Source organism: Telmatherina bonti, assembly GCF_933228915.1.
Source record: "Telmatherina bonti genome assembly, chromosome: 3".
Taxonomy (NCBI): domain Eukaryota; kingdom Metazoa; phylum Chordata; class Actinopteri; order Atheriniformes; family Telmatherinidae; genus Telmatherina; species Telmatherina bonti.
In genome coordinates, this window is record NC_136621.1 from 30,310,433 (window position 1) to 30,322,971 (window position 12,539).

Sequence of the window (12,539 nt, forward strand, 5' to 3'; positions counted from 1 at the left end):
ATTCCAGCTATGGTGAAATCCTGGTATAATGGGGTTGCAAAGATTTTCTGAGACCAACTGGAACCTGTTTTTTAATATTTAGGATATAATAGAATTTAAATATGAACCACTCAGTAAATTTAAATGTGCATTATTTGTCATTAATGGTCTGATTCTACTATTGAAAGTTGGTTAAGTTTCAATAAATCCTCTCTAGAATCAGTGAGGGAATGAAATGAGATCATTTATTCAGATTTACAACACACCATCAAATGTTATCTGTAAAGTGAAGAATTCACTAGAGTTTTATACGACAGAATGAAGATTTTGACCGATGTTTGCAAAGTATGGCGCAAGTACAATGGCAACATGACAGATCTGAACCCTATTTTCATGAGATGGGAAGAACATCAGCAACATCATTTTTGCTTTAGATGCAAAAATATAAGGAAATTATTCAACAAAATCTGATCCACAACTCGGGTCAGAAACAAACACAGTCTAGTTTAAAGCTATATATCTACTAAAACCCCATTTCCACCAATAGGTCCAGTTTGGTACGGTATAGATTGCTATGCATTTTTTGTTTTCCACAGGCAGAACTGGGTAGAAATTAACTGCTTGGCAAAGGCATCTGCCCTCTATGTGCTTTTCTAGTTTTTATTTGTTGTCATTTTGTTTTTGAGCTTCTCAAGTTAGAATATGAAAAATAAAAAACTCGACAGATATGATCAGAGATGCATTCCTCAGTGGTTCATGGTGAGCTGTTTTTGAGGAAGGAAACCTTTGGAAGAGTCTGTCTAAAACATTTATTTATACCTATTGTTTTCAGATTTAGAGTTGATCTCATCAGACAAGTAAAAATCTTAAAAAAAAAACAAAAACAAACAAACTATGAGCTTTTAGAGGATACCAGAAGCGGACATGTCAGTCAAATTTAGTTGTAAGGTCTGATTGTACTCTATTATGCCATAGAAAAGCGATTCAGGACAATTTTACCAGAATGGAAATGAGTTTGACAGATAATTTTGTCCAAATTTTTATTCTTTTGTGTACAAGTGATGCAAATTGATTTTGTTGGTGTTCATGGTATGTATTGATACCTAGATTTGAGGAGGGTTCGGTGATGTCACTCTGTCACACAGCACTTTTGTCTTAGTTCAGTTGTTGTGCTGCAGCTTGGTTTGCCATTCACACTTGAATGCATCATGTCCAAATAACTCACAAACACTCGTCAGTCCAGTCTGCTGTGTCTCCAAGTGACTACTGTAATCTTTTTCTCTAAGTCGAGGCTCATTTGTATGGGTGGTGGCATTGATCCATGGTTGCATCTATGTGCACCTTGTCTGAAAACATTCAGGTTGGAGTTAAACTATCACTCTGGCATTTAGATGAAATGTTAACCAAACCAGAAAGATGCAAACAATACCCATTGTTTCTGTGGAATGTTTACTGAGGAGGAAGAGATAAGATCATTCTTGTGGCAAGAACTGACTCCAACCCATCAACACTGATTAATTAAAGGAAATATCTAACACAACAACTTACTTGATGGAATTTTCTATAACATTCCAACTGTTTCCTGTCAATGGTGCTAAAATGATCTAAAAAGTAAAATGGCTGAATCCGTATGGTAACAGGAGGCCCTGTCAGCAGATTCTTAAGCTTTTCTCTAAGATAACATTTATCTCACTGGACAGCTGTCTGAGGGACCAAAGATGACAAAGCAAAAAAACTCTCCTCCTCCAATGTGGCAAAAGAAATAGAATAAAATACCCAGCTGCACCACTTTGTATGAATTCTATTCATACATGTAATTTGTATCGTATGAATCCTTGGCTTGAACTTAATCTTATTTAGTAAGCATAGCTCACTGTTGACTCAGAGGAACTATTGTTAGCTTCTGCTTTATCCAACGTCAAGAATCTGGTCAAAATGTGCTAGTTAGGCTGATGTTTTTCTCAAACATAAACCAGTTGGCAGAGCTTTAATGTGACCATGTGGTTTTAACTTTAATGGTTCTCCATACCACTCTTTTTGCATTTGTGTCCTAAATAAAAAACAAAACGATGTTAATTGTGTAATAAAAAATATCTTTAATTTAGTCTTTGTTAAGGTTTATCAATCCATATAAATAGATTTTAGGCTTTTTATGATCATATTTCAACTGTTGAGGCAACTAAACTGAGAAAGTTATTGTGTGGCTGCGAGTCATGATATCTCTTTTCTTTCTGGAAGAACACGATGAATCAGTTTAAGGGTTGCGGGGAAGCTGAAGCCTATCCCAGCAGTCTTCGGGCGAAAGACAGAGTACACCCTGGACAGCTCGCCAGTCCATCACAGGGCCCTTTTAATTCCAATTATGACATGATTTCTTTCTTGTTAAAGAGAAAATGAAGATACAGTTAAAAAAGGGTCTACCTCCACCTAGTTTTATTTTTTCAGTAGCTCACAAAGATTTTAGTGGGAAACAAAAACATAGCTTTTAGATATTAAAATGCACCTGAAGTCTGAATGAATTAATACAGAAGTTGGAAATATATGTGTTTTAAGAAATGCGAACGTAACCTGACACCATTTGGAAAATACACCTTTAAATTGTTGATTGATACAGACTCATTAATCCCGTTGTATGGAGAAATTCTCTTATGCTGCTTTATACGCTCCTCCTGTGACCTCCTTCCTTGTAGTATCGGGAGCCCCTGGCGCTGTGTGACCTGAAAGCAGAAGTTTCTCCCAGAATCTCAGCCGAGGACTTGATCGACCTTTGCGAGTTGTCACTGGCCGGACCCTCAAAAAGGAACAAAACTGGAAAACCCAAAATTGTGGCCGTGGACATCCGAAGCGTTGAGGAGTATCCTTTCAGTTTATTTTATAACTACTGACTTTTAACCTGCTTTCAACCATTTATCAGCCTGATGGTGATCAAACTGTGAGGTTATAATCTGGCATGTTATGATACAGAGTTTAGACATATAACAGTTTTATCGTGGCTGCAAAGGTTAGCAAGTATAACTATAAAGGATGTGAGCACAGTGCAGGGTAGCAGCATTAACAGTGCCCCCCCTCCTGCAAGCCTTTCATCCACACCTTCACAGGTGCATTATAGTCAATATGACTTTAAAGCTCCTGCACCACAAAGACTTTTGCACAGCTATGCCAAGACCACTGCAGAGGTAAAGGTGCATCATACCTCCCCACTCAAAAGAGCTCCTCCATATGCTCAGATGTGGAAGATAAAGCGTGAAGGGGAAATGGAGCAAAATGAGCAAAGACTGCAAAAGCTCCAGATTAAAGAGTCTCCTACACAAAGTCCCTCCAACACACCAGTTAGTTAATTAAGCAACAATCTCACAAATTAGTTTGATTCAACGTATTGTCAAAACAGTAGGGGGCAACGATGTTTTCACAAAATGTGTTTGATCTTAAAGATATATATATTCTTGGTTATGCATATCAAGCTTTGAAAGTTTAAAGTAGTGAAATGACACTATTACACCAGAGGAATAGCACTTGAAAGACTCGCACAGGAAAGCACATGTATTATACTTACACAAGCATAACCATCATTTAAGCTAAACTGCTTTACTTTAGAGCTATTTTTGTTGTTATTTTAGCATCTGAAATAAGTATTTTCATTGACTTGATCATTTTTAAAGATGATGGCAAAGAAAAACTAGTTTGTAAACTCTACCCAGCAAAGCATGAATTGGTCACATGAATTCAGTCTGTTGACTTATGTCTGCAGACATCATTTTTGATTCCCATTTTTGATTCCCATGTCAACAATGTTGAAGCTTTTCTGGAAATTGATACATTTAATATCTGAAAATGTACTTAACTACATACTACGACTACATACTCAACTGCCAAGTGTAAGTGACAGGATTGGCTGGTTTAATAGCACAATAGATGACAACTAGACTGACCTTGAGTACCTTTCCTTCATGAAATCACTAAAGGGACATTCATTTATATAAGCTTATATCAGCTAATCACTGTTTAAAAATCCCAAAAGATTTCAAGCTGATTTAACATAAAATTCTCTGGGTTGTCGTAATCAGTACCCTGATTTATCATGTCTGTGTTTTTGCTATTTCTATTATGTTATATTACACAAATGCATGATAAGGAGTGAAGCTGTAAATAAAGATTAGTGAATAGACTAAAGATTTAAAAAATTTGTTCCTTCAGCCAAATTCTTACAGTTGGCTGATGCGGATATGCTGCCAGGCCAACACACACGGGCAAATGGATTTGACCAGTCTCAGAGGATCTGGCAATCTTTGTTTAACTTTGTTGGGATCTTTGTAAAGCTCTGTTGTGGGTGTCTGTGGTCATTGTAAAGCTCTGTTGTGGGTGTCTGTGGTCATTGTAAAGCTCTGTTGTGGGTGTCTGTGGTCATTGTAAAGCTCTGTTGTGGGTGTCTGTGGTCTCTCCTAACTTATTGTCAGTTGAGGAAAAAGTTCTTACCACATTAGAAAGACAGCTGCAAGTTGTCTAACAAGGTGTTTAAGATTTAGTGCAGTTTTTTCAGAAACAACCCAAAAAAAAAAAAAAAAGGTTTTGGCCAATGTTTTTAAATAGTAACTAAATTTAAAAGGTGTGTTCCTCAACTCTGCTGCTTCCAGCTTCGGTAGAGGCCATGTTTCTGGCAGCATCAACATTCCCTTCAACACTGTGTTCAGTCCTGATGGTGAGCTGGTGCAGTGTCCCGCAACTGGAGCCTTACAGAACTGCAGAGGACGTGTTATTGTGGTGATCAGCCATGCTATGAAGAGTTCTGCTATGGTGAGAAAGTAGTCATACACTTACACCTGTGTATAATAAGCCATCATTTAAAAGGTGAAGCTACAACTATGACTGACCTGTCTGTTTTAGTCCTGGACAGTAGCAGTCGTCACCATTCCCAAGACGTGCATTGCGCAGTGACATTTATTTGTATAAGCTTTAGGATGACACAGCGAGCTCTTCATATCTGCTTCCATTTATGGCAAGTGATCTAAAAAGCAAAATAAAAAATGAAAGACACATTTTGGATCATCTTGCAAGGAGAAAGTTTTTTTTTAATTGTTGATAGTATCAACAGAAGCTTCATTCTATTCTGCTAATTAAATTCTAGATGCCTGACACTTCCTTTTTGGTTCTTTGTCAAGCCTTATGAAGTTATACTGGCAAAACCAGAAGTCACTGTCAAAATGCTTTCTCTTTTACTTTTACTGCTATGTCAAGTCAAAATGTTTCCAATGAGAAACTTTGTTTGATCAAGAATTCTTTAATTATAATCTATTCACCTCTGGGCTTTGTTGGAGAGTTTCTCTGTTCCTCTGGGAAGCTCTACATCAGTTAAAGCATTTAAAACAAGGTTTAATTCTAAAAGAATAGTTAGCTATACAGTCTTAGAATCTAACAACAAATCATTTTTTTAATTTTTATTTGTTTTGTCTCATTTCTTTAAACAGAATTAAGTCAATTGAGCGGCATCAATGGAAGAAGTTTATGACTATCGAGAATTTATTAAGTACTTAGAAATGATTTTGTTCTTGTTGAAATAGCTGTAAGCTTGCTTCTTTAAAGTGTAACCAAGTTGTAATAGGGTTTGGCTTTTAAAAGTATTTTACTTCAGCCAAAACCAATTTCAGTCATTGTTTTATGTTTGTATTTATATCTGAGTTATGATATTGACCGATTGAAACTCAAACTGAAAAAGTGATTGAATAATTATCAAGTTAAATGTTGGGTCGTGTTAATTTTCCCTGTATGTAATACACAAAAATATGATATTTAATAATATAATTATTTTAATTTTAACTTGGATGAGCAGATATGAGAGGTATCATCACATCAGAGACATCAGTACATGCTGCCAAGATGCTGATTAGCATGAAGTTAGCTTGAGCTGTCAGTGCCTGATAACAATCTGTTCCATGATGTTTGGATGACAAAGAACGAACAAAAATTAACAAAATAAAAAGACACAGTAAAAAGCAGAAACAGCAGTTGCACTGGACAGACATCATTATTTTAATGCTTATTGGCCGTGCAAATATACACTGGGAGATTTACTGGAGGTAGAACTAAGATGTCTACATCTAAAATATAATTTTTCAATTCAATTCAGCTTTATTTGTATAACGCCACTTCACAACAATGTTGTCACAGGGCACTTTACATACACAAATCAACAAACACAGTATTTCAAGCCAATTCATACTTAGCCTATAATAGAAACCAACTGATTGCATCGAATCATGACTTGGATCCAATCCCGTATCCTGAGCATGCACTCGGCGGCAGTGGGAAGAAAAAACTCCCTTTTAACAGGAAGAAAACCTCCAGCAGAACCCGGCTCAGGGAGGGCAGTCATCTGCTTCAACTGGTTGGGGTGGAGAGGACAGGAAAGACAAAACAACATGTCCAATTGCACTTATTCAGGAAGACCTGCGGAAAAAAGGAGAAATAAGTTAGAGACAGCAATATCGTCATAAATTTATACATCAGAGAAATCGAGCAAGGTACTTCTCAGTGCATCAGGTAACATCATCATTACTCCATAAATAATGGATGACTAAACTACCCATAACTATAAGAGCAATGAGCATAACCTGGACAGTTGCAGTACATGCAGATTCCAACTCAGGAGATACTCATATCCTAAGTATAAGAATCATGGAAAAGGAAGGTTTTCAACTTAATCTTAAAGGTGTGGAGGGAGTCTGCCTCCCGAACCCACAGCGGGAGCTGGTTCCATAAGAGAGGAGCCTGATAGCTAAAGGCTCTTCCTCCCATAGTACTCTTTGAGACTCTGGGAACCACCAGTAAACCTGCAGTCTGAGAGTGAAGTGCTCTATTTGGAAAATATGGAACTGTAAGATCTTTTATGTACAATAGAGCTTGGTCTTTGAGAGCTTTATATGTGAGGAGAAGAATTTTAAACTTTATCCTGGATTTAACAGGGAGCCAGTGTAGAAAACTGGTGTAATATGATCTCTCCCGCTAGTCCTCATCAGAACCCTCGCTGCAGCATTTTGGAACAGCTGGAGACTTTTCAAGTAAAATGCCCTTTTCAGGGCATATTTGGGACAACCCATAAATAAGGAATTGCAGTAATTCAGTCTGGAAGTAATAAAGGCATGGAATAATTTTTCTGCATCTTTCTGAGACAAGATGCCCCTAATTTTTGCAATATGGTGGAAGAAGGCGGTTCTAGAAACCTGTTTTAAATGTGAGCTAAAAGAAAAATCCAGGTCAAGAATGACTTCAAGATTTCTCACAGTGGTACTGGAGGCCAGATTAATGCCATCCAGATTAATTACATAAAAGGATCATTTTGTCCTGAGTTTTTCAGGCCCCGAAGATAACAACCTCTGTCTTGTCTGAGTTTAAAAGGAGAAAATTCAGTCATCCAGGTCTTGATGTCTGTAAGACATCTTTGTAATCTAAGAAACTGATTGGTTTCATGGAAAGGTAGATCTGCATAGGTGTCATCTGCATAGCAATGAAAATTTATACCATGCTGCCTGATGATATTTCCTCAGGGAATGTGATGTAATGGGAAAAGTATTGGTCCATGTACAGAACACTGAGGAACTCCATGACTTACCCTGGTGTGTGAGGAAGACTCCTCATTTACATTTACAAACTGAATTCCATCAGATAAATATGACTGGAACTAGCCTAATGCGGTCCCTTTAATTCAAATAACATGTTCCAACCTCTGTAGCAAAATTTTGTGATTAATGGTGTCGAATGCAGCACTGAGATCTAAAAGAATGAGTACAGACAGAAGTCCTTTATCTGAGGCCATGAGAAGATCTATAGTGACTTTAACTAGTTCTGTCTCTGTGTTATGTTGAGCTCTAAATCCTGACTGAAACTCTTCAAACAGATTGTTTCTGCTCAGATAGGTGCATAGTTGGGTTTTCTGTTTTCTCAAGAATTTTAGACAAGAAGGGGAGATTAGATATTGGTCTATAATTAGCTAAAACTCCTGGATCCAGAGTTGTTTTTTTTCAAGCAACGGTTTAATTACAGCTGTCTTAAAATATTGAGGTACATAACCTATTAATAGAGATTAATTGATCAGGTCCAGCACAGATGTATTGATTAAGAAACATATTTCTGTGAATAATCTGGTTGCGATGGGATTTAAAACACAGGTTGAAGGTTTAGATAAAGCTACTTTGTTGGTTAACTCGGAGAGCTGTACAGGCAACTCTCCGAATATTCCTTCCTAATAGAAACTATTTTGTTTACAAACATACTCATAAAGCCATCACAGCTGATGTTCAAAGGAATAGATTGCTCAACAGCACTATGGCTCTTTGTCAGCCTGGCTACAGTGCTGAAGAGAAGCCTGGGTTGTTCTTGTTCTCTATCAATGATGAATAATAAACTGTTCTAGCCACACGCAAGGTTTTTTTTATACACTATCAAACTTTCTTTCCAGGCTATGTGACGCTCTTCTAAGCTAGATCAATGCTATTTTCTTTCCAAATGTCTTGATGTCTGTTATAAAGCTTGAAGCTGGGAATTAAACCACTGGGCCCGCTTCTCCTGACTTGTTCTCTTCTTCTTTAGAGGAGCAACATTATCTAGTGTTATACGCATTAAAGCTGTCACTCTAGCAACACATTCATCAACCTGTGTCGGAGTAAAGATCGGACGGATGTTTTCTGTCGAGTTAACACATGGTATTGGAGGAAATACTGCTGAAATAGACTTCTTAAATTTGTTAACAACACTAAATGACAAACATAGACTATAATGAATTTTCTTCTCAACCATTGTGTATTCAAGTAAAGTAAACTCAAAAGTTATTAAAAAAAAAACAATTATCAGACAGAACAGGGTTATGAGGAAAAAATGTCAGTTGATCACTATCGATGCCATATGTCCGAACAAGATCCAGAGTATGATGATGAGAATGAGTCAGTCTGTGGACATTTTGGGAAAATCCAACTGAATTCAATATAGAGTTAAAGGTAATGTTTAAACTGTCATGATCATCATCAACATGAATGTTAAAATCCCCCAGAACAATATCTTTATCAGTATTCAGCACTAAGTCTGATAATAGGTCTGAGAAGTCAGTTAGGAACTATGAGTAATATCCTGGTGGACGGTAGACTACTAGGAGAAGTAGCTTCTCTGATTTCCATTTTGGGTGAGATAGACTGAGAGTCAGGTGTTTAAAGGAATTGTAACTACTTTTATGTCTAGGACTAATCAATAGCTCTGATTTAAAGGTAGATGCCACACCTCCTCCTCGGCCTGTAGTTCTGGGAACATGAAAATTTAGACAATCTGGTGGAGTTGATTCATTATTACTAACATGATCGTCCTGCTGCAGCCAGGTTTCCGTAAGACAAAATAGTAATGATCAGTAATCAAGTCATTGATTAACAGAGATTTAGACACAAGAGATCTGATAATCAATAAAACACACTTAATGGTTTTATTGTGTTGTCTGATTAGATTCATTGTTTTGATATTAATGAGGTTTTCATGATTTACTCCACCTGTGCTATCTGTTTTATTCTTTCTAGGTTGTGGGGGGGCAGATACAATCATTATGGGTTTTGGGGAGGGTGGCGACAGGGGTGAGATTACAGAAAGGCAAGTGAGACAACAACTGTGCTTCCTAGTCTCAGTCCTGAACAGTCATGATATTTATATATAACTGATGTTATTCAGAGTTATATTTGTGAAGCTGTATCTAAATCTGTTTGAATGTATGCAAGAATCTCTAAAAGCTTAATGAAAAGTTGGACTGCTCTTAAGTTGACAGTTTTACAGTTTTTGACCAAATAGTTATTCAAAAAGTATTTTGAGATCACCTAATCTTTTCATGTGTCTGTCCTCAGCATAATGTGTGTTAAGTTTCGCCTCTTTGCAGCCTTCATTACACAACGTACATGTAATGTAAAGTGAAACTAATTTTCTTCATTAAACAATCTGATTTCCTAGAGTGGAGAGCCAAAGTGGTGCAAGTCATATTTTCAGTATTCATTAAAACTCATCTGGGAAGTTAATCTTTTCAGTTTCCTTATTCAGCTTGTGGTAGTTTTTCCAGTTTTTTGTCTTTCTTGTTTTTCTTGTTGTCTCTTAACCCTTGTATTGTGTTGAAAAAAAATCACATTGATTATGTTGCAGGTCATTTTGACCCACACTGTGTAAATCTACTCATAACATTAAAAAAATCTAGTTCAACCAATAACAACTTTTTTCAGATTATGTAAACATTTAGAAATGAGACATTCAATACAATCTATTAACTCTTACAACACATTTAAGAACTATTTTTGTTTTTCTCTCTTCACAAACACTTTTAACTTTCCCCATTTTCTCTCATTTTCTCAGTTTGAACATTTTCATTGTCCTCCAGATGATGGACAGACAGCAACTGTGTTTTCTGCTGGTGTAATTCTTGCAAGTTCTGGCTCATTTTTTCTAACTGTTACAAACATATAGCTTTCCCTTTGGAAGTTCATTTCCAAGGCAGTAGGATGTAAAGAAGTTGTCACATGTGATGTTATGCACCTCCAGGTGGCTTTCCAGTGTACACTTACATACTCTATGCATGGCTAGATGTTGAATCACAGGCTATCCATATTTTTAAGCCATACTTGACAGGATTGTTGGGCATGTACTGTCGAAAAGGACAGCACCGCCTGAATGAAACAAGGCGCTCATCGACAGTAACATGCAAACCAAGATTGTACAACAAAGGTAGAATTTCAACCCATTTATCCCATACATCTAATCACAGTTAGCTTGTCTCTTTCATGTCAATTTGCTCTTGTATTGCAGTTGTCGAATCAGATGACTCGCGATTTTTTGTCAAATGTCTCCAGAGACATTGTTGCTGGAAAGATCTTCATTCCACAGACTTGCAGTACAGGGGCGAGAAAGTTTATCCCCAAGACACACTGGAGTGTCAGTGTATGAATGTTTATTCTAAAGCATTGAAAACATGAATAAGCAATCAAATTTAGTACATTAAAGAGACTTTTTTTTTTTTTTTTTTACTCTAATTAGCGATTTACCCACACTAAAGTGTCTGGTTCAAACATGACCCCAACATCATCTTTGTATACAAAACGCTGCACAGATGTCTGACTACACATCAAACTCTCGAAATTTCAAATATCATGAACCCAGAAGAGGAAAAGTCACAAATATTCATGAAGAAAAAGAAAGGTTAAGCAGTAGTTTGTTCATCACAAAAAATGAAATGGGTCAAACTGACCCTTAACATTATATAAAGGTTAAGATTTCGACATCTCTCTATAGCATGGGTAGGCAACTACGGTCCTCGAGTTCCACAGTCCTGCAAATGTTAGGAGTTTCCTTGCTGCAACACAGCTCATTCAAATCAATGGCTAATTAGCAGACTTGTGCAGAGTTTGATGTTAAGCTCTGAACAAGTCTGCTAATTGGGTCTGATGTGTGTCATATGTGTTGCAGCAGAGAACCTCCAATATTTGCAGGACTGTGGCACTCGAGGACCGGAGTTGCCTACCCCTGCTCTATCGTATTTCTACCACCGTTTTTTTGAGTTGGCTAGCTGTCAGCACTTTATCAGCGTCTTTAACTATTCTTGTACCAACCTAAGATATGCTGCTTTACACCTTTAAAGCATTTCATGACCTGTTTGCTGACTCTTCATTGCATGTACATCAAAATGACGCATCTTAAGGAAAGAAATGTTGGAAGATTGATGCAACTTTGAATCTTTGATCCTCTTAGACGGTGGGAAATGACACCCTTGTCTTTGCTCTTTCTGCTTTTTCCCAGTTTGCTGCACATCTGGTCAAGGTGAATTTTCCACGTGTTTGTATTTTGGATGGAGGGATCAACAAGCTGAAGCCCACTGGACTCCTCACTGTCCCCTCCCCTCAGATATGACACCATTCCACAACTTCAGCTGAACTAAAGGGACAAGCTTGAATACTGTGAATTGTTATGAGCTGATACTAAAGTGAAACATGCCAGTAAACTAAAACTGTTACTGTCTTGCAGAAAGTGCATTTAAAATGTTCGTCTTCTCCCAGACCCATTGTGATGTTTAGGTTTTGTTTTAGGGTAATATTGATGGATTTTTTTTCTTTTTATAGCATTTATGTGAGCAGTGCAGTTTCTTTGCTTTGAGAAAAATCAGCATCTTGTAAGTGATGTGTGAAATTGCGATCAAATAAAATAAAAATAAAAAAATTATGACTTCTGTGGGATTTTATGTGTGTGTGAGTTCATAAGAACATCTTCAGCTTGTAAGCTGTTGATGTGAACTAATATTCTCAGTTACTTTATGTGACAGTTCAACCCAAGTCACAACACAGAAGTGACCAAACATCTTTTCATTAAACTACATCGCACTTTAAAAATATAAAATAAAAATTAGCAGTATCTGATGAAGATGTTGTCTGAACTTCTATTTAGTCTGTTGTGTTAAGCAAATATGTCAAAAGCTGAGAAGTGATTGGTGTTACGATATTATTCTATCGTAATATCAAAATAATAAGAGCAGATGTTTATAGAAAATATATATAAATATAATA

At 36.9% G+C, this 12,539-nt stretch overlaps 1 protein-coding gene across 1 annotated transcript in view; it reads left to right on the forward strand.

Annotated features, from left to right (window-relative positions):
* tbck (TBC1 domain containing kinase) overlaps positions 1–12,029 on the forward strand; it is a 41,156-nt gene extending 29,127 nt beyond the window's left edge. The window contains exons 24-26 of the mRNA XM_079264820.1: positions 2,670–2,833; positions 4,611–4,770; positions 11,779–12,029. Of these exons, the coding sequence (XP_079120946.1) occupies positions 2,670–2,833; positions 4,611–4,770; positions 11,779–11,889 (435 nt within the window). The 3' untranslated portion in view covers positions 11,890–12,029. The remainder of the gene's footprint in view (positions 1–2,669; positions 2,834–4,610; positions 4,771–11,778) is intronic.
* The last annotated feature ends 510 nt before the right edge of the window (positions 12,030–12,539 follow it).